At 60.1% G+C, this 22,380-nt stretch overlaps 1 protein-coding gene and 1 non-coding gene across 2 annotated transcripts; one reads left to right on the forward strand and one right to left on the reverse strand.

Moving 5' to 3' along the window:
• Window positions 1-5,243: 5,243 nt before the first annotated feature.
• Window positions 5,244-13,614, forward strand: LOC135892193 (HAUS augmin-like complex subunit 5). The gene is given in 18 exon segments (XM_065419904.1): window positions 5,244-5,341; window positions 5,736-5,799; window positions 6,277-6,409; window positions 6,866-6,985; window positions 6,988-7,024; window positions 7,357-7,432; window positions 8,373-8,452; window positions 8,532-8,592; window positions 8,998-9,125; window positions 9,384-9,462; window positions 9,728-9,873; window positions 10,214-10,370; window positions 10,775-10,855; window positions 11,263-11,420; window positions 12,248-12,362; window positions 12,606-12,741; window positions 12,949-13,081; window positions 13,485-13,614. Coding segments are annotated over 18 exon segments (1,932 nt in total).
• Window positions 13,615-21,615: 8,001 nt separating this feature from the next.
• On the reverse strand, window positions 21,616-21,806 carry LOC135892852 (U2 spliceosomal RNA). Its single transcript, XR_010562307.1, has one exon. It is a non-coding gene; the product is annotated as a U2 spliceosomal RNA (small nuclear RNA).
• Window positions 21,807-22,380: the final 574 nt, after the last annotated feature.

Consider the following 22,380-nt stretch of genomic DNA (forward strand, 5'->3'; position numbering starts at 1 on the left):
GGGGAGCGGTGTTCAGGCGGATCTTGAGGTGGGGGTCCTGGTGCAGTGTGCGGGGGAGGGGGCAGCTCTCGGTGTCTCCGAGGCAGCCCTGGCTCTTTTGGGAGGGAGCGGGGTTCTGGAAGCACCGGTGCTGGATTTTGGGGGGACGCGTGTCTGGAAGCGCTGAGGACAGTGCTGGTTCTCCTGCAGGCGGTATCCAGCTGGAGCACAGGACTTTTTGTTATTGGGGTGTCGCTGGACAAGCCTGGAGGAGGTGTTGGGTCTCCCAGGGGTGAGGTCTCGCTGTGGGATCTGGGGGCTGCGGGAGGCTCCTCCGTCGGCTGGATCTCGCCGGGCGGCCTGGGGGGCGGCGCTGGTTGCTCCTACAGCAGGGCGGTATCAGGTTACCCGTTGGGGAGCGCTGTCCCGGCTCCCATCCATGTTGTGCCGGATGGTCTCTATGAGGTTGCTGAGGCATCTGGTGAGGTTGCTGACTTGCGAGATGGCAGTAATCCCCCTCACGGCAGGGTCCAGCGTGGGGATTCTGGAGACAGGGCTGGCTCTTTTGGTGGCGTCGTCCTGTTGGTCGGTCCTCGAGACAGAGGTCGTGCTTCCCTCGGTTGGCGGTTGGTCCCCCCTTACGCCTTGTGGCTCTGGGGACACTGGCTGGCGTGCTGAAGCCAGAGCATCGGTGGGGGTCAGAGTTGGGACCCACAGGGTGTCGTCAGAATTGGCCGTCGCTGTCATGAGGGGTCCCTTGCATGTGGTTTGATGATACTTACATTTCTTTTGAGTCTCAAAGGGTAGGTCGCAGCGGCTACACTGGAAGGCGATCAGCTTGTTGTGGGCTTTCCGAACGTGCTTGCTGAGGGCCCCGACGGTCTGGACTTCACGGAAGGGAAAGCAGAAAGGGCAGAGGAGGAGGTCTGTTGGGATCGGATACTGGAGGTAGGTGTAGTCCTCTTCCCCTTCCTTACTCTCTGTGGGGCGGACCTCTGTTGTGCCTGCAGACTCGCTGGGTGGTTCCTCCCTGCCCCTTTTCCCCGATGCCCTGTCCTCACTCCGCCCCTTCCCCCGAATCCCTGCCCTGCACTGTCCCTCCCTCCGGGCCCTGCCCCTGCACTGCCTCTTCCTCCAAGATCCCGCCCCTGCATCACCCCTTCCTCCGAATCCCCACCCCCGCACTGCCCCTTCCCCGGAGGCCTTGCCCCTTCACCACCCATTTCCCCCTAATCCCCACCCCTGCACTGCCTTTTACCCCGAGGCCCCGCCCTCGCTCCGCCCCTTCTCCAGTCCCATCCCTGCATCACCCCTTCTCCCCAAGCTTCCACCCCGCATCACCCCTTTCCCCAAGGCCCCACCCCAATGCTGACCCTTCCCCCGACACCCTGTCCTCGCACTGCCCATTCCTCCGACACCCCGTCCTCGCCCCGCCCCTTCCCCTGAGGCACCGCCCCTGCACCACCTCTTCCCCGAGGCCCCATCCTCGCACTTCCCCTTCTCCCCAGGACCCAGCCCTGCCCCCGTGCCGCTTCTTCCTCCAAGGCCTCACCCTCAGCCCGCCCCTTCCCCTGAGGCCCCGCCCCTGCACCACCCAGCAACCCAGGGGCAGGCCAGATCGGGGAGGCGGGAGGTGTGACACTCTGTACCTCGGGGGAACACCCAGCACCCCCATGTTCATCCTTATAAAATGATTGTGTGGTATCGAATGCAAAGTTTGTCATGTTGGGTGTCTTCGGAAGGGTCATGATGCACTGAGCATGGTTGTTATAGTGATGTTATAGTAATTGTTACAGTAATATTACAGTAAGGTTATAGGTTATAATTTCATGTATACAGTTATGAGACTGAAAATGTATCCTCAAGGCTTAAAGCAAGCCCAGGGAAAAACTCTCCAAGAGCAGAGAGGCAGTTCACACCTCATCAGGGCATGGATGGGACAAACCCAGCCCAGCCCCACAGGAACAAAGGACACTGGCTAGGCAGCAACAAAAGTATCTGTTAGACCCTCGAGTGAGTCACCCCCTTTCCTTTGGTTAGTTTGGGACTGCGATGAGGTTAATGCTCACCTGACTCTTGGAGGGGGGGGGGGGCGCAAAGCCAAGAGGAAAGAAAGAACATGATAAAAGGAAAAGACATTTTGTCATGCTCTCTCTCTTCTACCTACATCTACAGACACCACCACCACCAGCAGGCATAACTGGACACTGCAAGATGGAGGTTCCTAGGGTTGTATCTGGGACCGGAGATATTGGCTAGTGTCATTCGGTTGCACAATCCAAGGAGCAACTTTAGGCCAGAGGCTGTGCGTGAACAGCCCAGGAGTGGGGGTTCTCATAGCAGAGCAGGGTAAGGCTGGCTCCCAGAGGCAAGGATAGGAGTGACCTAGCAGATCACCAGTCCGGATAGCACCAGAGGGGAACGTCACAGCGGGGTCTACAGGTTAGAGCAGGGAACGGGGAACCAGGACTCCTGGGTTCTCTCCCTCGCTCTGGGAGGGGAGTGGGATCTCGTGGTTAGAGCAGGGGGACTGGCAGTGAGGACTTTTGGGTTCTATCTCTGGCTTTGGGATGACAGTGGGGGTCCAATGGGTTAGAGCAGGGGGACTGGGAGTCAGGACTTGGGGTTCTATCTCTGGCTTTGGGATGAGAGTGGGGGTCCAATGGGTTAGAGCAGGGGGACTGGGAGTCAGGACTCCTGGGTTTCTATGCTTGGCTTGGAGAGGGGTGTGGGATCTAATGGTTAGATGGGGAGAGGGGGCAGGAGCTTTTCCCTGGTAGGCAGCTGGGTGGAGTGAGCTGTGAGCATCTCAGCTCTGTTCCTAGCAAACATGTGTCTGAAGCACAAAATCAACACCCCGGAGGTATTAACCAGGGCTGGCTGAACATAGGGTTACCATATGTCCTTATTTTCCCGGACATGTCCGGCTTTTTGGTCCTCAAATCTCCATCCGGGGGGAATTGCCAAAAAGCCAAACATGTCCGGGAAAATACTAGTCCCCTGCTTACCTTAGAGCGGCTCCGGCAGGCTGCGAGCTGCAGGCGAATTCCCCCGCAGCGGCGGCGGCTGCTGCTCCCCCCAGACACCTCAGCTCTGTCTAGCTGAAGAGCCGAGCTGCCCGAGCACTACCGGCTTCATGGTTTGCCGGGCAGCCCCCAGACCTCCAGACCCTGCGCCCCCGGCCGGGCGCTTCCCCTCGCGGGCTCTGGCTGCACTGGGGAAGCGCCCGGCCGGGGGCGCAGGGTCTGGAGGTCTGGGGGCTGACCGGCAAACCGTGAAGCCGGTAGTGCTCGGGCAGCTGTTTCGCGTGGCTGGGAGGAAGGAGGGGGAATGCGGGGTGCTCGGGGGAGGGGGTAGACACTTTGGGGAAGGGGCGGAGTTGGGGCGGGGAAGGGGCGGGGCTAGGGCCTCGTGGAGTGTCCTCTTTTTAAAATTTTTAAATATGGTAACCCTAGCTGAACAGGCCATGGGGACAGAGCTCTCCTCTGCCCCCTAGAGGGGAGGTGGGCATTAGCAGGGAAGCCATGGCAGTGGTTCTCAAACTTTTGTATTGGTGACTCCTTTTACACAGCAAGCCTTTGAGTGCAATCCCCCTTAGAAATTAAAATCACCTTTTTTATATTGAATACTTATATTGACCAGCAAGTGGGACGCCAGCAACCACTTCCTCGCCGGGGGTGGCTTCACCCGTTTCGCCGACTGGCGGTTCATCCACCGTGCCCGGCTCAACTGCGTCCCGCTCAACGGAGCCGTCCGCCACGGGAACCGAGACAAGCGTTGCAGGAAGTGCGGCTACCCCAACGAGACCCTGCCCCACGTCCTGTGCAGCTGCAAACCCCACTCCAGAGCCTGGCAGCTGCACCACAATGCCATCCAGAACCGCCTGGTGAAAGCCATCGTGCCACGCCTGGGGAAGATCTCCGTGAACTGCACCATCGCCGGTACTGACAGCCAGCTACGACCTGACGTGGTCGTCACCGACGAGGCCCAGAAAAAGATCATCCTCGTCAATGTCACGGTCTCCTTTGAGAACAGGACTCTGGCTTTTTGCAAAGCCCGAGCTTGTAAGCTGGAAAAGTACGCCCCCGGCTGACACCCTGAGAGCGAAGGGCTATGAGGTGCAGATGGACGCCCTGACTGTCGGAGCCCTGGGCGCCTGGGACCCCTGCAACGAGCGTGTGCTGCGGACCTGCGGGATCGGTCGACGCTACGCACGTCTCATGCGGCGCCTCATGGTCTCAGACGCCATCCAATGGTCCAGGGACATCTACATCGAGCACATCACCGGTCACCGACAGTACCAGGAGGCGTGAGCCAGAGTGACATCGTTCTCCCACTATGCGAAAGGGACCAAGTGACCTTCTCCGTTGGATCATATGAACTGGAACCATAAACATTAAATCTCACCAAATGAGGGTCAATCCATCCTCATCATATCCACTCATTATACTCCACACCCGAACACAACCAGTCTATGAACTTCATACCCTCATATCTCAATGTCTGTACTTTGACCCATCAACCTTTTACCCCCAATCGGGGATATTGCAGATTATGTATTCCTCATGCCACCTGATCTTAAACCAAACTTTGCACCCTCGATAATCTGTATGTTATTCCCTGATAACCAGAAACTTCTATGCTCAAACTCTGTTCACTATTTAATTTTTAGCTATGCATCTGAAGAAGTGAGGTTTTTACCCACGAAAGCTTATGCCCAAATAAATCTGTTAGTCTTTCAGGTGCCACCAGACTCCTTGTTGTTTTTGTAGATACAGACTAACACGGCTACCCCCTGATATTTATTTTTTAACATCATTTTAATAAATGCTGGAGGTGACAGCTTGCGACACCTCCCCCCCCATGTAATAACCTCACGACCCCCAGTTTGGGAACCCCTGGGGTACAGAATGGCTCAGCAAAGACCCCAGAGGGAATTCAGTCTCCAGGGCACGTGAGCTGCGCCTTATCTTTGTTCTGCCAGAAGCCTCCAGGTGGCGCTGTTACAAATTGCTTAGGGGCCACCTTGGGGCCTATGGTGTGACCCAGGTGAATGGGGGGAAATGCAAATTGCAGCTCCCAGCAGGTCCCGCCCCCACGTAACTACGGGCCCCGCCCCCCGGACTACAACTCCCGGCGGGTCCCGCCCCGCGAACCACAGCTCCCAGCAGGCCCCTCCCCCCGACTACAGCTCCCGGCAGGCCCCGCGGCTCCCATCGGGCTTTGCGGCAGCGGCTGGCGCGCCCGGCTGTTCGGGTCCCGGCATGGAGCGGGGCGGACCCGCGCTGGAGCTGAAGCTCTGGGCGGCCCAGGAGATGGGGCTGCCCCCCGCGAAGGTGCCCCCCGACGGGGCCTTCCGCCGGTGAGAGCCCCGGGCCCCCCAGCGCGGGATCCCCCCGGCTCCTCCCCCCGCTCCCCGGGACTTCCCCCGTCTCCTGTTCCCCGGGTTCCCGTTTCCCTCCTTGTCCTCCCCGGGCTCCTGCGGCTCCGGCCCCCGGCCCCCCTTCCCCTGCTCCCTCGGGGTCCCCGCTTTGGGGGGCGGCCTCGCTCCTTCCTCCTTGGACCCCCCTTGCCCCCTCTCCTTGGTACCTCCCTCCCTTCCTGCCCCCGCCCCCCCCGCCTATCATACCCCCCCGGACCTCTCTTCCGCGTGGGTTCCCTGCCAACCCCCCTGCCCTATGGCCCCCACCCCACCTGGCCCCATTCATTATGGCCCAGCTGTGGGGCCAGAGCGCCCCCCCTCCGCTCTCCCCCAGAAAAGGGCCTGCCAGCCCCGGAGATGTTACCCCCGAGCCCTGTGAGGTTACCCGGATGAGCCAGGCCTGGAGGGGGGAGAGAAGGAAAAGGGCCGGGGCGGGGGGGGAATATACAGTCCTGAACCGAGGCAGGGCCGGCTCTGGCTTTTTTGCCGCCCCAGGCAAAAAAGCCTCCGGCCCGCCCCCCTCCCCTCCCCCCGCGGGGGAGGGCTGCCGGAGCCCTGGGAGGAGGGCGGCGAGCCCCGGGGGGGCTCCGCTCTCCCCCCGGCGGCCGGAGGGGAGGGCGGCCGGAGTCCTGGGAGGAGCCCTGCTATGGGGTGGGATAGGGTAGGGGACAGTGGGTGCCTTGTTGCTGAGCTGTTGGTCTTGGAAATGGAGGTGGGATCAGTGGGGTGGGGGATTGGGGTGCTGTGGGGTGGAACAGGGGCCCTGCCATGGGGTGAGCAGGATGCCTGGGTCTATAGCAGTGGGTGGATGGGGGACACACTCAGGCTGTCCAGGAGAAGCCCCGCCCCCAGTCGGTGTCTCCCCCTCCTCACAGGGAAAGCCCAGCAGGTCGGAACCGGAGCAGGAGCGGCGCCGGCAGCTGGCCCAGGGCGTGGCTCGCCTGCGTGGGGAGCTGCAGCAATTGGACCTGCAGATGGAGATGGCCCAGCGCGAGGTCATGGCTAACGGTAAGGGGGGAGCCCCAAGGATCTGTGGGGCCAGCATAGTGTGTGCCCCCAGCGCTCTACCCCAGCCCATCACTGTGGGGGTGGGGGGCACAAAGTCCACCCCAGTCCTCCCATCTGTTCTCCCCCAGCACACAGTGGGACCGTCCCCCTGCAGCCCAGATCCATTTCCCCCCACTTCTTCGTGGGGGGCAGGATTGTTCCCCTACCCTGCCCTCCTTGGGGGCACCATCTCCCCACGTGGTCTCTTCCCCAGCCGCAAGGTTCCCGTGGCCCATGGGGCTGCTGCTTTTTTCCCCCCATGCTCCCTCCCCAGACAATTGCCTGTGGGATTCACACCCATCACCTCAGGATTCCTGGGTTCTATCCCCAGCTCTGGGAGGGGAGTGGGGCCTAGCGGTTAGCGTCTGGGGCTCGGGGTGGGGTTTCCCTGACACTTTTTGTCCTCCCACCCCACAGAGGTCTCCCTGGAGGCGGCCCAGGAGCGGATCCGCGACGCCCAGCGCCGCTCCCTGCTGCTCAAGGCCTATGCGGCCCGCACGGCCAAGGAGCGCCAGCAGCTGCAGGCCAGCATAACACAGCGGGGGGGCGGCTGGAGCAGCTGCAGGACATCAGCAGGTGTGTGGGGGGGTGGTTCCGTCCTTAGCATGGGGTCCCCACTGCTCCTGGTCACATCTCCCAGAATCCTTTGCTCCCGAAGCACTACCCAGTGAACATCTCTGCTGGGTAGTAACTCCCAGAATCCTTTGCTCCTTGGGAGGGAGTCCCATGGTGTGTGGCATTAGGGATAGGGGACTGCCCATCCTGGGTATCGTCTCTCTGGATCCTTTGCTCCATGGCAGAGTCCCACTGGGGATGGGGCCTGGGTTGGGGTGAGGGTGGGGGGATGTCCTGAACTGTGCTTCCCCCCTCCCCCACCCCATTTTCACGGCCTCCTCTGGTCTCTGCAGAAAGGCCAAGGTGGAGCTGACGGTGGGAGGGAAGGTGCCTGACCTCGGACTTGCTGGCGTGGAGCCTGAAGTACTGGTGAGTGGGGAGGGGACAGTGGGGTAGATTCCCGGGTGGGCAGAGAGGAATTTGGGAATCCTGCTCCCCTGTGCTAGTTGGGGATGGTGATCTGGGGGTCCCAGTCCTGGGATCTTGAGGGGATCTGGAGATCCCAAGGCAGGATCTAGTGACACAGGGTACCCGGTGATCTGAGCCCTGTGAATGCCACATGGGGCTCTGGTGATCTCACCGTGGGATCTGGTGATGGGGTTTGGTTGGGGAGGAGCGAATCGGACTGAGCCTGGTGCCGGGACCCGGGGGGAGTCTGTCGGGCCATTGGCAATCAGGACTTGGGATCCTGAGGGATCTCACTGAGCCTGGTGCCGGGACCCGGGGGGAGTCTGTCGGGCCATTGGCAGTCAGGACTTGGGATCCTGAGGGATCTCACTGAGCCTGGTGCCGGGACCCGGGGGGAGTCTGTCGGGCCATTGGCAATCAGGACTTGGGATCCTGAGGGATCTCACTGAGCCTGGTGCCGGGACCCGGGGGGAGTCTGTCGGGCCATTGGCAATCAGGACTTGGGATCCTGAGGGATCTCACTGAGCCTGGTGCCGGGACCCGGGGGGAGTCTGTCGGGCCATTGGCAATCAGGACTTGGGATCCTGAGGGATCTCACTGAGCCTGGTGCCGGGACCCGGGGGGAGTCTGTCGGGCCATTGGCAATCAGGACTTGGGATCCTGAGGGATCTCACTGAGCCTGGTGCCGGGACCCGGGGGGAGTCTGTCGGGCCATTGGCAATCAGGACTTGGGATCCTGAGGGATCTCACTGAGCCTGGTGCCTGGATCCCAATAAAGGGGGGGATCCAGTAGATCCTGGTGATTCCACCAGTGATTCCTGGTGATCTGCAGCTTTCTTGAGGGCCGTCGTCTCCTCCCCACCCCGGTAACCCGTCCAAGTGTCTGTCCGTCTCTCCACAGCGGGACGTGCGGACGGCCTGCCAGCTGCGCTTCCACTTCCTGAAGTCGCTCTTCGAGCACAGCACGTCTGGGGCCCCCCCGTAAGACCCTGCGAGCTCCCCTGCCCTCCCCTCCCCCTCCGCCGCTCTGTTTCTGACCCGCCCCATGTGTGTCTCTCAGCAGCGGGACAAGCGAGGAGCTGCTGGACGCATCCTACCAGCACTGGCTGAGCACGGTGGAGGTAACGGGGGAGGGAGGCGCATTAGGGTAGGGACCCTGGGGACGGCTCGCATGGTGCAGAGATGCAGCCACCTCTGAGCTGGGAACAGCTGCACATAACACTGCGCTGGGTCAGCTCACTTGGTGCTAAGGTGCAGCCACAGCTGGGCGCCCCTTAGCGCCGGGCATTGGGGCAGCCCTGACTGCTGGGGGGATTCCCCCCCCGCCCTGCTCCCTGCAGCACAGCACCCCCAATGCTGGGCTGGGGCATCGGGGCCAGCCCTGACTGCCCAGGGAGAGCCCCCTGCCCTGCTCCCTACAGCACAGCGCCCCCTAGCACCGCACTGTGGTATTGGAGCCTGCCCTGATGGGGAGGGTACATTGTCCCAGGCCCGCTGTGGCTCATCCCGCCTCTCTGCTCATGCAGGACATCGTGGGTTCCCACCCTCCCAGCCACGTCCTGGCAGCCCTGGAGCACCTGGCCCTGGAGAACACCCTGCAGATGCAAGAGCTCACCAGCCGCATTGACATTTCCCGCGACGTAGAGGCGCTCAAGTGGGTACCACTAAGGGGGTGGCAGTGTGGGTGCATGGTGCTGTATGGAGCCGTCGCCCCCCAGTGGTGGTGGCCTGTTTTGGGAGGGGCAGAGTCAGAGCTCAGGAGAGGAGCTGCTGTGGGGCTTTGGCCCCCTGGTGGTGGCAGTTTGTACTACAGGTGGCAGAGTCAGGGCTCTGGGGGGCTGTCACCCCAGCGGTGCTGCAATTACCCATGGCACCAGTGCTGGGGCCTGTACCTCTGCCCTCTGGCCTGCAGGTTCCGCTACGAGAGCGCCCGCCTGGAAGACCTGGCGGGGCCGCCAGCAGCCCTGCCCTCGGTCCGGGGCCTCATACAGGTGAGTGGGGACATGGGGAGGGGCAGGCAGGGCTGCGTCTGGGGGCTGGGCAGTCCCAACGGCTAGGATATAGCGCGGGGGGAGGGGTGGCACATCTGGGGGCTGGAGGTTCTGGGGGCTGGGATATAGCAGGGGAGGGGGCTGTATCTCAGTGCTGGGGGGTCCCAGGGACTGCGGGGGGACCTCAGGGCCATATCTCCGGCTGGGATATAGCTGGCTAGTGTCCCCTGGCCCCTCCTTACCTGCTCCTTCCCCCTGGCTGCAGGAAGGCTGGAGCAGGTGTGAGGAGCTGTGGGTGCAACAGCTCCCCCTACAGGCCCGGGAGCAGCACGGCACGGCCCAGCTGGCCTCCCTCCTGCAGGAGATGCACCGGCTGCTGGCGGACAGCTCGGAGCGCGCCATCCTCGCCAGGTAGCTGCCCCAGGCCCTGGGAGACACCCCACCCCCTCGGCTCACCCCTGCACAGTTGGTGACCACCCACCCCTGGAAGAACGTCCCCTGCTGGGGAGACTTCCCGCTCCAGGGGTCCCCCTGTGCTGTTGGGGCCCTGTGGTGAGCACCCCCTGCTGGGGAGACATCCCCACCACCCAGGGTCCCTCCTGCACAGTCAGTGACCACCCACCCCTGGGAGAGTGCCCCCTGCTGGGAAGATTCCCTGCCCATGTGGTTCCCCCCACCCCCAGACCTACAGAGTGCGCCCCCTGCTGGTCCCCATCCGCCCGCTGAGCCGGCCTATCCCGCCCGGCCCCAGGGCAGTGCTGGAGCTGCGGGCTGTGCGACTGGCGGGGCTGCGGGATGGGCTGCACCGGGGCTGCCGGGAGCTGGAGCGGGAGGCGAGTGCCCGCCACGCCGAGCTGCAGGCCTTGCAGAGCAAGCGGCAGCGCATCTTGGACTTCCGCCACCTGGTGGTGAGTCGGGGGGGGGGGAATCTGGGGGTTAGAGCAGGGCAACCTCTGGACATGGGATCTGCCTAGGGGGTAGGGGGGCAATAGGGCACACACTAGGATATGGGGGGGTTGGCTGGGAAGGGTCCCATGGGTGGGGGGTTCTTGGAGGGGGATCCACAGGGTACATGGCTGGCCTAGGGGGAAGGAAGTAGAGGGGGTGCATGCTGGGGGGGAATATAGGGGTGTGGGGATGATGGGGGAAGGGAGGGAGTGGACAAGTTGTGGGAGGATGGGGGTGCCTTCTGGTGGGAAAGGGAGGGATTGCGGGGCTGAATATAGGGGTGCTTTGCTGGCACGGGGGGAGCAGGGACACTGTCTCGAAGCAGCCCCAGGACTGAAACCCCCCGCCCCCCCAATCCACCCAGCGCGAAAAGCAGCAGCACGTCCGGGCGCTGATCAAAGGCACCTCCTACATCAAATCCCAGCTCCGCAAGGACCAGGCCGAGGTGAGACACCCCCACCCGCCCGCACTATGGAGGAGGCTGTGGGGCGAGACTGAGGGGCACTGGCAGGGCTGCGGGAGTGGGCCCCAGGATTTGGATGGCAGGGAGCTGCTGGTTGGGACTGAGGGGGCATGGCAGGGGGCTGTGGGGCTCAGGGCTGGGAGGGCAGGAGGTTGTGGGACTGGACTGAGGGGCACTGGCAGGGCTGGGGGAGTGGGGCTCAGGGCTGGGAGGGCAGGAGGCTGTGGGGCAGGACTGAGGGGTACCGGCAGGGCTGGGGGAGTGGGGCTCAGGGCTGGGAGGGCAGGAGGCTGTGGGGCAGGACTGAGGGGCACTGGCAGGGCTGGGGAAGTGGGGCCCAGGGCTGGGACTTAGGGGCACCAGCATGGTCTCCCCCCACTCTCTCTCAGGTCCAGGCCTTCGTGCAGAGGAAGCTGCTGGGCCTGGAGCAGGACGTGACGCTGGAGTCGCAGCGGCTGCACGGGGGGGTGGAGTGTGAGGTCCGGCAGCTGGGGGCCATCGCCCTCCCCTGCCTTCTGCGCCGCAGCCTCCTGGGCTCCCACCCCCCGCTCTGTCTGAACTGCCCTATCCCCCCCCATCCCCTCTTGGGGTGCCCCAGGGGCTGGATCCCCATATGGAGGGAGCCCCCTGGCCTTAGGTGGGAGTACCTTGGATGGAGGGCTGTGCCCCCAATCCCCCACTACTGGACTTGGGGTATGCCAGATTCCTGGGATCTTGTCCCCCCTCCCCCCACCTGTGCCCCATTGAAACGGGGCTCAGACCCACCCTGAGATCTGCAGGTTGGAGGGGGTAGGTGCCCGCCGAGCAGTACTGATACTTTGCTTCTCTGCCCCATGCTGGGGTTGCTGGTCCTCTGCAAGGAGCATCAGTACTTGGGCAGTGGTATTAATGCTGCAGTAGCGGCATCGAGACAAGCAGAAGCGTTGGTGCTGGGGAATACTAATGAAAACCCGGTGTTCTCTGGGAGGAGAGCTAATACCCTGAGAATGGGGCAGGGGCTTTAATACTCTGGTGGGAGCATGAATACTCCCTCCAGGGTAATAATACTCTGAGAGCATCGGTACCCGACATCTGGGGTGGGAGGATTAATACTTTCTGGGCTGATAATGCTCTAGGAGCATTGGTAGCCTATAGCGGTGAGAGGAACATTGATACTCTCTGAGGTATTAATACTCTGCACTGGTACCTGCTCTCCCTGGGGTACCAATGCTGTACTACCCTGGCAGGCGGCTGTTACGACGGGGCCCCGCAGCCCTTCCCGGGGAGCAGGGGAGGAGGTGGGCTGGGGTACCTGGTGAGGATGGGGTTGCCGGAGGGTGGGGGATTCAGGGGCTGATCCTTGGCTGCCCTGACCCAGTCGTCCCCCGCCTCCAGGTCCCAGCAGGTCCCGGCCCACGAGCTCTCCATCCATAGGCTGGGCCGGACGGCGCTCGCCCAGCACCGGGCCTTTCTCACTGTGTGCCAAGCTTCCGGCTTCCCTCTCTACAAGGTGAGACGCACACTTGGTGGAGCAATGGGGCAGGGAACGGGGAGGTCTCCCCACAGGGCAGGAGTGAGACCCTCTTCTGGGGGGAGATGGGATGGTTGTCCCTGGAGGAGGGGGTGGGGCAGGAGCACCCCCCTAGTTTATTCTGCATTAAACCTCCCTTGAGTCCCATGGGGAGTGATCTTGGAGGGGGGGGGGCAAGGCCCTGTCTCCCCTCACCCCCCGTCTCTGTCTGTCTCTGCCCAGGCCCCGGAGCACCTCCTACCCCACATGGCTGAGCTGAAGAAGGAGCTGCTGGCCCTGCGTGCCCAGCTGGGCTACAAGAGCCAGGTGCTGGCCAGCCTGCAGCAGCGCCAGGGCTCCCCGGGGACCGACGCACAAGGTGAGATCCCCTCCATGGCTCCAGACGGACAGGGGGACGCCCCCCCCCGCCTGAGGACCTTTCCCAGGGTCTGCAAGGGGCACCCTCCTGGCACACAAGCCAGCCTGAGGGGCCGCAGGACCATGGCATCCACCCAGCAGCTCAGCACCCCCCCCGCCCCCCCGAAGCCATAACTCCTCCAGGCCTCACCGACGTCTCTTCCCCCAGCCCTGGTGCAGGCCCTGCGGGACCATGACCGGGAGCAGGCCGGAGCCCTGGGGCCGCGGATCCATCTGGTCACGGAGCAGTGCGGGCAACGCATCGAGCGCTGGCCCGAGGTGCAGGCCGCCATCGACGCCTGGTGAGGAGGCCCCACCCACCTGGTTTATGGGATGTTTTGTTCTCCAGAGGGGGGAGGCTCTGCCCATCCTGTGCTGGGGGTCGGTTCTCCCCTGCCTGGGGTGGGGGCTGTGAGGAAGAAGGGGGCTTGCCCAAGTGGTGGGGGCACAGGAGGGACTGATCGGGGAGTGTTGGGGGTTGCGGTGGGAAGGAAGGGGGTGGCCTGGTGCCTCTGGAGAATGGGTGTACCTAGGGAGAGGCCGGGGGGCATGTGCCATGAGGAAGGATGTCGGGGGACAGGGTGTGTGTGTGCGAGGGGGGTAAGGGTGGACGTGGGGGTGTCTGTGCTGGGGAGAAGCTGTGGGGGGCGGGGCCGGAAGGAGCCATCTCACTGCTCCCCGCTCTCTTCCCCTCCCTGTCTGCAGGTGGGAGCAGCCGGGGCAGTTCGCCCTGCCTGCGGAGCACCGCCTGGGCCTCACCTTGCAGCAGTGGCTGGAGCGCTGGACCCTGGCCCTCAAGACCCTCCAGCAGCAGCAGCAGCACAGCTGGGCCTGATGGCCCCGTCCTGCCTGGGAGGGGCTAGGGGAGCCCCTCCCCCAAAGGGGTGCAGTTGTAGGTAGCCACACCCATGTTAGGGAAGGAGTGCGGGTGGGACACGTCTCTATGGGGTGGAGTTTTTGGGGGCCTAGCCCAGTCCAGCTGTCCCCTCTTGCACAAGGTGGGGGGTCAGTGTTAAGGGGGTGACCAGATGCTGGCAGTGGGAGGGTTGGTGGGGCTGAGCGGAGGTGGGGGAGCGGCTGTCAGGTGTGGGGGGGATCCCAGATGGGTTTTGTGGTGTTCTGTAATTCACAATGTTCTGAATAAACTGACTAAATTCACATTCAGGTCCGTGGCAGGGACTGGGACACGGGGCCTTTCCCCTCTGGGGTGCGCCAGCTCCCATCTGCCCTAGGGCAGGGACTGGGACACGGGGCCTTTCCCCTCTGGGGTGCGCCAGCTCCCATCTGCCCTAGGGCAGGGACTGGGACACGGGGCCTTTCCCCTCTGGGGTGCGCCAGCTCCCGTCTGCCCTAGGGCAGGGACTGGGACATGGGGCCTTTCCCCTCTGGGGTGTGCCAGCTCCCGTCTGCCCCAGGGCAGGGACTGGCTGGCTCAGGTGCGTGGGGAATGGTCCCCTGCTAGGCGGCACCAGCTCTGTCTGGCTGCTCCCGGCCAGCTGGGCCTGTGATTCTGCCTGGACCCTCCCGCCCTCCCTCGTGCCCTGCCCAAGGGGCCAGTAAAGACGGCCCTGTTCCGAGCGCCTGAGCTCAGGGGTTTATTTCTGGGCTGACGTAGCAACAGCCCCGGCTGCATCTTCCTGGCCTGTCCTACCTGGCGCAGCCCCCCTTGGGGCAGGCAGGGATCCCGCCCCTGAGCTCGCCGCCCTGGCTGGGGCATCCGCTGCTTGGCAGAACCACCTCTGAAGCCTTTGGAAGGGTGGGGGGCGGCTATGTCCTTGTCCCTCTTCCATGGAGAAACTGAGGGATGGAACAGGGAGAGGTGAGTGGCCTAAACCCAGGAGTCCTGGCTCCCAGACCCACCCCCTCCCGCTTCCTGTTGGAAATCAAGTGGGGGGGAGCTTTGCTGGGGGAGCCCCCAGCTAGGAAGTGGGGGTAGACAGCACCTATCGCTGGGGGGTGGGGGCCCCTCTCAGGTTGGTTCCTCTGGCTCCCTCACCTGGGCCCTGGGAGCGGCCCAGAGCCAGCCGCCTCCTGGGTGATTTGTGGGGGAAAGGAGGATGCCAGCGCTCTCCCTAGTGGTTCCCAGCCTTCCAGTGTGGGCGGGCGCCGGACGACCAGCCGCCTCCTGGGTGATTTGTGGGGGAAAGGAGGATGCCAGCGCTCTACCTAGTGGTTCCCAGCCTTCCAGTGTGGGCGGGCGCCGGACGACCAGCCGCCGAACTGCCGCCGAGAAGCAGCGTCATCGAGAAGCTTCGCAGCGACATTTCGGCAGCTACGCTTCTTGGTGTTGCCGCTTCTCGGCGGCTGCTTGTCCGGCGGCCGCGCTCCTCAACTGTGGGGCGCTCCCTTGTCAGTAGGTGGGCGCTATGGTGCCCACAGGCACCGTGTTGGGGACCACTGGCTCTACCCTTCCCCTGGGAGCGGACGGGGGCCTGAAGTCCCCTCCGCTGATTGGGGGTTGGGGGGATACGGGCTCCCGCTGCCCCGCGCTGGCTGACTGTATCTGCAGGCTCTAGGCCGATCCCCAGGAAACAGCCCCAACAAAGCCCCGCAGCACCCTGCAAATCAGACAATTCCCCTGGGCGCGGCCAAGATGCCAGTGGCCAAGGAGAGGACGGAACCCCACTGTCCTTGCCAAGGCTGCTACTTCCCCTCAGCCCAGTCGCGGCCTGACTGCTACTTCCCCTCAGCCCAGTCGTGGCCGGGCTGCTAATTCCCCTCAGCCCAGTCGTGGCCGGGCTGCTAATTCCCCTCAGCCCAGTCGTGGCCGGGCTGCTAATTCCCCTCAGCCCAGTCGTGGCCGGGCTGCTAATTCCCCTCAGCCCAGTCGTGGCCTGGCTGCTAATTCCCCTCAGCCCACTCGCGGCCTGGCTGGTTAAAACACCCTCTGTCCGGACGGTGCTTAAAGTGGCCGGAGAACCGGGTCCGGGGGATCTAGCATCCTCCGGGTGCAGCAGCTTTCGTCCAACAGGCCTTTTAGTATTCAGGACTATTGATCTGTACAACAGCAGCCCCGAAAGAGACCGGGACAGAATCAAGGCCCCCGTTGTGCTGGGGGCTGCAAAGACACAGAGACAGGCCCTGCCCCAGCTGAGATCAGGGCCCTGTTGGGCCAGGCACTGCCCAGACGCAGCGAGAGACAGGCCCTGCCCCAAAAAGTTTACAGGCTCCATACCCAAAAAGTTGGGAGGAGAAACAGGCCCAGTGTCACACAGCAGCACTGAGAATAGAACCCAGGAGTCCTGGCTCCTCCTACTCTAACCAGTAGTCCCCACTCCCCTCCCAGAGCCTCGATAGAACCCAGGATTCCTGGCTCCCAAAAAGGGCGGGAGTGGGGTCTAGTGGTTAGAGGAAGGGAAGCTGGGCATCAGGACTCCCGGGTTCCATTCCCAGCTCTGGGGTTAGAGTGGGGTCTGGTATGTTAGCACAGCTGGGGCTGGGAGCCAGGACTCCTGGGTTCTTCCCATCCCCCACTTAACCATCTCGCACAGCAGGAGGGGGCTGGGCAGGAAGTGGTGATGGGGTGAAAACTACCAAGAAATGCAAATCTTCGAAGGCACCTGTGCCAGGAACCGGGTGGTGCAGAAACCACGGCCCCCTCCCCACCTCTTATCCCCCCTTGACTGGCATTGGATCGTGCCCCCTATGAGCCCCAGGGGCCAGAGAATAGCCACAGTGCAGGGTGGCCCAGCCACACCCCTAATATGCCCGCTACGGGCCCTTGGGGCAGAGAATAGACACGGTCCTGGGCACCCCATCCAACTGAAGTGTTAAGTGTCACAGTGACCCAAGGTGTGTGTATAGGAGGGGGGTGGCGTGTGTATGTGTGTGTGTGGATGGATTTATGCACGTGTTTCTGTATGTCTCGGGTTCTGCAGGGGTTGTGTCTGGACGGGTGTTTGTGTAGCTGTGGGGGGCAGTTGTGTGTGTGGCTGTGCAGGTTGTGTGTTTGCATCTGTTAGCGGTTGTGTTAGTGTGTCACTGGATTTGTGCAGGTGTTTGTGTATGTTAGTAATAATGTGTGTGTGGCTGGATTCATGCATGCGTTTGTGTATGTTTGCAATCCTTTGTGTGTGTGCATGCTCTGCTGCCCTCTGCCTGCAGCAGCAACAACCGCTTCTCCATGTGTCACAGCCCCCATACCGTCAACCCCGGTGGCGATTCCACCATCCTACAAAGGCTGCCTGGCCTGATCCTTCGCAGTGGCGTAGCCAGGTTCTAACATGAGGGGGAGCGAACACATTAAAAAAAGGCACCACCCGACATATATAATTACTAATTACATACTTTTAAATTTGTTATATATATTTATTTGTACTTAAAATAAAAACACTTTCTGACCTTTCCTTGCTCATCCCTCCCATCTTCCATTCCTTGTAGGCATTCTCCAATCACCTGTTTCAGATGCTTGCTCATCCAGCTTGGTCTGCAACTCTTCCCTACGAATATTTCCCCCTAGTTGGGACGTAGACTTCAGAGAGCTTCTACAGCTTTGATTTAAAGTAATTCCGAGCCACCGCCACCTTCAGATCCTTGAGTTCTTCAGTCCAGTCTGCTTGGTGGTTCCCTAACTAATTCCCTTCGTTTTTTAAAGTTTGCCCCTTTGAAATCAAGGCCCCTAGTTGCAGAGCTCTTTTTGTTTATCCTTCCATCTAATTTAAACAGAATTAGCTCATGATCACTCGAGCCAAGGTTGTCCCCTACAACCAGCTCTTCTCGGAGGTCCTCGCTGCTCACCAAAGCCAATTCTAAATGGCTCCACCTCTTGTTGGTTCAGTGCCTATTTGGTAAAGAAAGCTGTCGCATCCAGGAAAATCTGGGCCCTTCTATTAGTAGGAGCACATGTCCTCCACTCTGTATCTGGGAAGTTAGTCTCCCACAATCACAAGCAATATTTTATTTAATTAAAAGCATTACAAAGGTTTCTCTCCCTCTCCAGATCCAGATCAGATCCTGGGGGCTTTAGCACATGCCAGTCACTAGCCCAGGGGAACCCCTCTGGTAGCTTTCTTCCCCCAACTGATTTTGGCCCAGACTCTTTCTTATCCATTCCATTACTTCTCATTTCTGTACAGTCTGCCTCCTCGTCAATACACATTGCTACTCCAGTGCATCATTCTCATCTTCGCCCCTTCTTTCACAAACAGCCCCTCGGCCTCGGCGCTGCCTCCCTCGTTTGCAGCTCCCCCACCTTCCACTCCTCCCTGCCCAGGCTGTTTCTGGGAAGCCGTCCAGCAATGACCTTGGTTCTGCTCCACCTCAGGCTTGGATCAGCCTCTCTAGCTGAACTCTAAGGGTATGTCTACACTGCATGATTCCCAGGCCGAGCAGATGGGCTCATGCTCGCTTAGCTTGAGCTAACGGGTGCAGACATTTGGCATGGGCAGCAGTTCGGGCTAGCGCCCCTGTTTGCCCACCGGGATCCAATCTCAGGTGGGTAGGCAGAGCTACACCATCCACAGAACTGTTCTTAACGCTAGATCAGCTTGAGCTAACACGAGTCTCCCCGCTGCAGTGGCTAGATGCGCCCTACACTTCTTGGGGCAGAGACCTGCCTCTAGCCCTCCAGCTCTGGTGGTTACAAAGAGGTTGGGGGTTCAGTGTGTGTCCCCCTCCTAAGTATTGAGCTCAAGGCTGGATGCTGCTAACTGGCAAACTCAAGGCAAGTGGTACAACTCAATTTATATTTTTTTATAATTTCAACAGATAAATTGATTTTAAAAAAGCTTAAAAATAAGTTTTCATGGTTGTGCAAAATGATAGGGGGGAAATGCTTAAACCCATTTTTATCTTCACAGTTGCAGGAAATTGCGGGGGGGGGGGGGTCAGGCAATATTTATTTAACAGTCGATGCTGACATTCAACAAGTGAAAGTTTCATAAACCGTTAAAACACCCGTTGGCAACATCACCTGTCAAACTATACAAAATGTCAAGAGCCTTAAATCAAACTCTGAGAAGTGATCAAGCTACCTTGCCTGTCAGTTTCAGTTAGCAGCAGCGGGGGGGTTTGGGGTCAGTTTTGTGCATGTGTGATGAAATCTACGATTACTGACATTTACCGATTTGAGAAAAAAAATCTAATTTTTCCTCATGAGCCTAGAAGCATCATGGACAAACATCTCTAGGAAGCTGATGTTCCTAGTGGCCAGAAAGCCAGAGTCCAGCCCAGCGCAAAGACCAGGTTGAAAATTACTGCTGGGAGAAATTTTTAAACAGTAGAGTGCCACCCCTCCCTCCCTGGGCTGTGGCTGCTGCAAACTCTCACACGTCCTCCCTAGGAAGACTGTAGGAAGGTTTGTCTAACACCTACGGTTAAGGGGATCTGCCGGGAGCCTCCTCCTCATCCCCGGGGAGCCAGGTAACCCGCCGAAGCTGCCTGCAGGCTGGGGATGGGGGAGGAGGGCGGTGCGGAGCTGAGAGCAAGCTGGCAGCCGCATGCAAAACCCGGCTCCGGACTTCGAGTCTGGAGCCCAGTGCTGGCTGCACAGAAAGGTGCAGCTTTTGGAAAATGTCCTCAGGGGAAGCAGCTGCTTCCCCTGCACCCCCCTTAGCTACACTACGGATTCCCTTCGCCCGTCTGCAGAGTGTGGTGGGGGCTGCAGCTCACCCCCTGTGGCGCAGGAGGGCGCAGGTGTGGGGCGCTGGGCTCCGATGCACCTGGAGGGCAGCTCGGGTGGGGCGGGGCAGGGCCTGTGGTTTCCGTTCAGCGTTGCCTGGTGCTGGGCCGTTGCACAAGCCCCAGCCACGCCGCACAGTGTGCCCCGAGAGGGAGTGGGGGGCCAAGCAGATGATCCAGCACCAGGGGGGAGAGGATATGTGGTTGGGGGGGGGGGAGGGATGGCCTTGGGCTGCACTGGGGGAGTGCAGAGCAGAGGTGACACCCCAAAAACCTGCAGCAAAGGGATGGACAGATGGAGGGGGTGGGGTGGATAGAGGAGGCAGCGAACCTAAAAACTAAAATGGGAGGGGGGTCTAGTGGTTGTGTGGGGGAGGGGGGTTGGTAGTCAGAATTGCTGGGTTTTATCCCCAGCCCTGGGAAGAGAGTGGGGTCTAGTGTTTGGAGTGGAGGGGGGAGGGGCGAGCCAGGACTCCTGGGTTCTCTCCCTGGCTCTGACTCTCTCTCGTACAATCCCTCGGCAGTTACCCAACCCGCCAGCGTGTGGGAACGAGGGGGTGGAGTCGGGTTGCGACAGGGCCCAGAGTCCCGTGCCGCCCCTTTGTTACTCAACCAGGGGCAGGGTGGGGGATGGCCTGGGAGACCCACTAAGAAAGGTGCTTCTGGTGGGTTTGTGTGTGGGTCACGCTGCCCCCTGCTGGATAGACCGTTCTAGATCAGACCCATGGGCCCCCTTTAGCCCAGTCTCAGCCCCTGGGAGCCCATCCCACTCTGTCGCCACCGCTATATCCGTTGGTCTCTTGGAAAGGTCCATTCCCATTGGTAGCTGTCCAGTGGCAGAGAGTTCCACGGGCCTCGGCACATGCTGTGCGGGTCAGGAGGTCCTTGTGTTGGGAGCAGTGGGAGTGAACTGTGTGTGGTTGTGTCTCTGAGCACAATTGTGAATATTCCGGTGTGTGTGGGGGTGATTGTGTGTGTGGCTGGGGATGTGACTGTTTCTCTTTGAGGGGTGGGCTGTGTGCCCCAAGTGTGTCGTATGTGAGTGTCTGGGATTGTGTGAGTCCCTTTGTGCATCAGCGTGTGTGACTGTCTGGCTGTGTGGATTTGTGTGTGGTAGCTGTGGTCTGTGTGTGTGTGTCACCTGCTGCAGGATACAAAGTCGTGCAAAAGCATTTCCTACCAGTTAGCCCAGCAACACGCTGACACTGATACAAACACAGTGTCACACACACACACACACACACACACACACACACACACACAGAGAGAGAGAGAGAGAGAGCAGGGCTCAACCCCTCCAGCAGGGGGCAGCAGGGACACACACATCTCCCTAGGCCCAGCTTGGATGAGTTCCCATCACAACCCGGCACGGTGTCCCCACACAGGTTTTGAGCAGGGGGTTGGACTAGATGACCTCCTGAGGTCCTTTCCAACCCTGATATTCTGTGATTCTAAGTAACACTGTAGGAAGAGGATTTATCCTTGTCCACTTAAATATTCATGACACTTATAAGCAGCATTACACATAAACCATTATTGAGGCATGCAAATTACACAAATACTGCATTTGAAACTGCCTGCTTGTTTTAGGGAGATAACTAATTTCTTAACCTGAGTACAGAGACAAATACAATTGTAAAGGATTGTTGCTTGGGATGCACTGATTCAGAATTATGGTTCCCATAATGGAACCATAATGGAACCACCTTTTTAACAGGGTCACCATGGAACCCCATTTCTTAGTGTGCAAGCCATCTTTATTGGGAAGTCCTTTGCTGGCAACATTTACAGCGCTGACTCACAGTCCTCTTCTAAGGGCTTGATCTTGTTTTACTGAAGTCAGTGGGAGTTTTACCACTTGTTTTGTTTGGATCTGGGCTGGTTCCATACTGCAGCTCCTGGAATAGTCCTCTCTCCTCCATGTGATCTTATCCTGCTCCCTGCGTGACAACGGGAATATTTTCACAAGGGGAAAGAAATGGAACAATTCTTTTCTGTGGGGAAATCGCTGAGACACTGACCCAAATCCCACACTTCCGTAACGCGTGAGAACCAATCCCTTCAAAATTTTATAAAACAGTATAATAGAAATGAAAAAAAAACCTACCCAAATAGGTAAAACCTTATCAGAAAAAAAAAAACAACACAGCTAAAATATTACGAGCACTGACATAGCACACCGTTTTTCTTTTTTTTGAACCACCATGTTCTCCCCAGAGGGAGGCGCACCATACCTAGAAGTACTGCAATACCAGGTTGATGCATGGAGTGGAAGAAGCAAGCTTCTAGTCCAACTCCCTGTTCCAAAAATCTGTTTAATATAAAGTTCTCACATCGAGAACATATCAGATATTAAACTGATAAGAACAGATTTAAATTTTTATTAGAGAATATTTAGAAATAAACGGTACAAAAGATTTGAAGAGTCAGTTGTCGGTCATTGGGGGAACATACAGAGTATGGGGGGGATGTTGTTATGTCAGGGTTGGCAGCACACATAATACATACAGACTGTGATGTCTCCAATGGGGGGGGTAAGCGGTGGGCGAGATCAAGACACAGTTGGTAAGCGGTGAGGGTCAATCATCCGCATAGGGGGTACAAATAGTCATGGGTACGAGTAGGTGGGCTGGGTAATGGTGATGGGGCGACCCTCACGTGGTGGGATTCAGTTAGGTTGGGTAGGTTCGGGGTTCAGCGAAAGAGGACCAGCGGGGGGGAGGGGTTAATAGGTCCCTTCCCCCTTGTGGGTGGGTGAGGTCTCCCCGGCTCACTCTTGGCATTGGCGGTGGCCGGTGAGGTTGGGTGGGTTCAGGGCTCAAGAGATAAGGCCCATCGGGGGGGGGGGTATATAGGCCCCTTTCCCCTTGCGGGTGGGCGAGGTCCCACCGGCTCACTCTCGTTATCGGCGGTGGCCGGTGGGGTTGGGCTGGTTCAGGGCTCGGGGGAGGGGGGGATATGGGTCCCTTCCCCCTTGCGGGTG

Source organism: Emys orbicularis, chromosome 20 (genome assembly GCF_028017835.1).
Source record: "Emys orbicularis isolate rEmyOrb1 chromosome 20, rEmyOrb1.hap1, whole genome shotgun sequence".
Taxonomy (NCBI): domain Eukaryota; kingdom Metazoa; phylum Chordata; order Testudines; family Emydidae; genus Emys; species Emys orbicularis.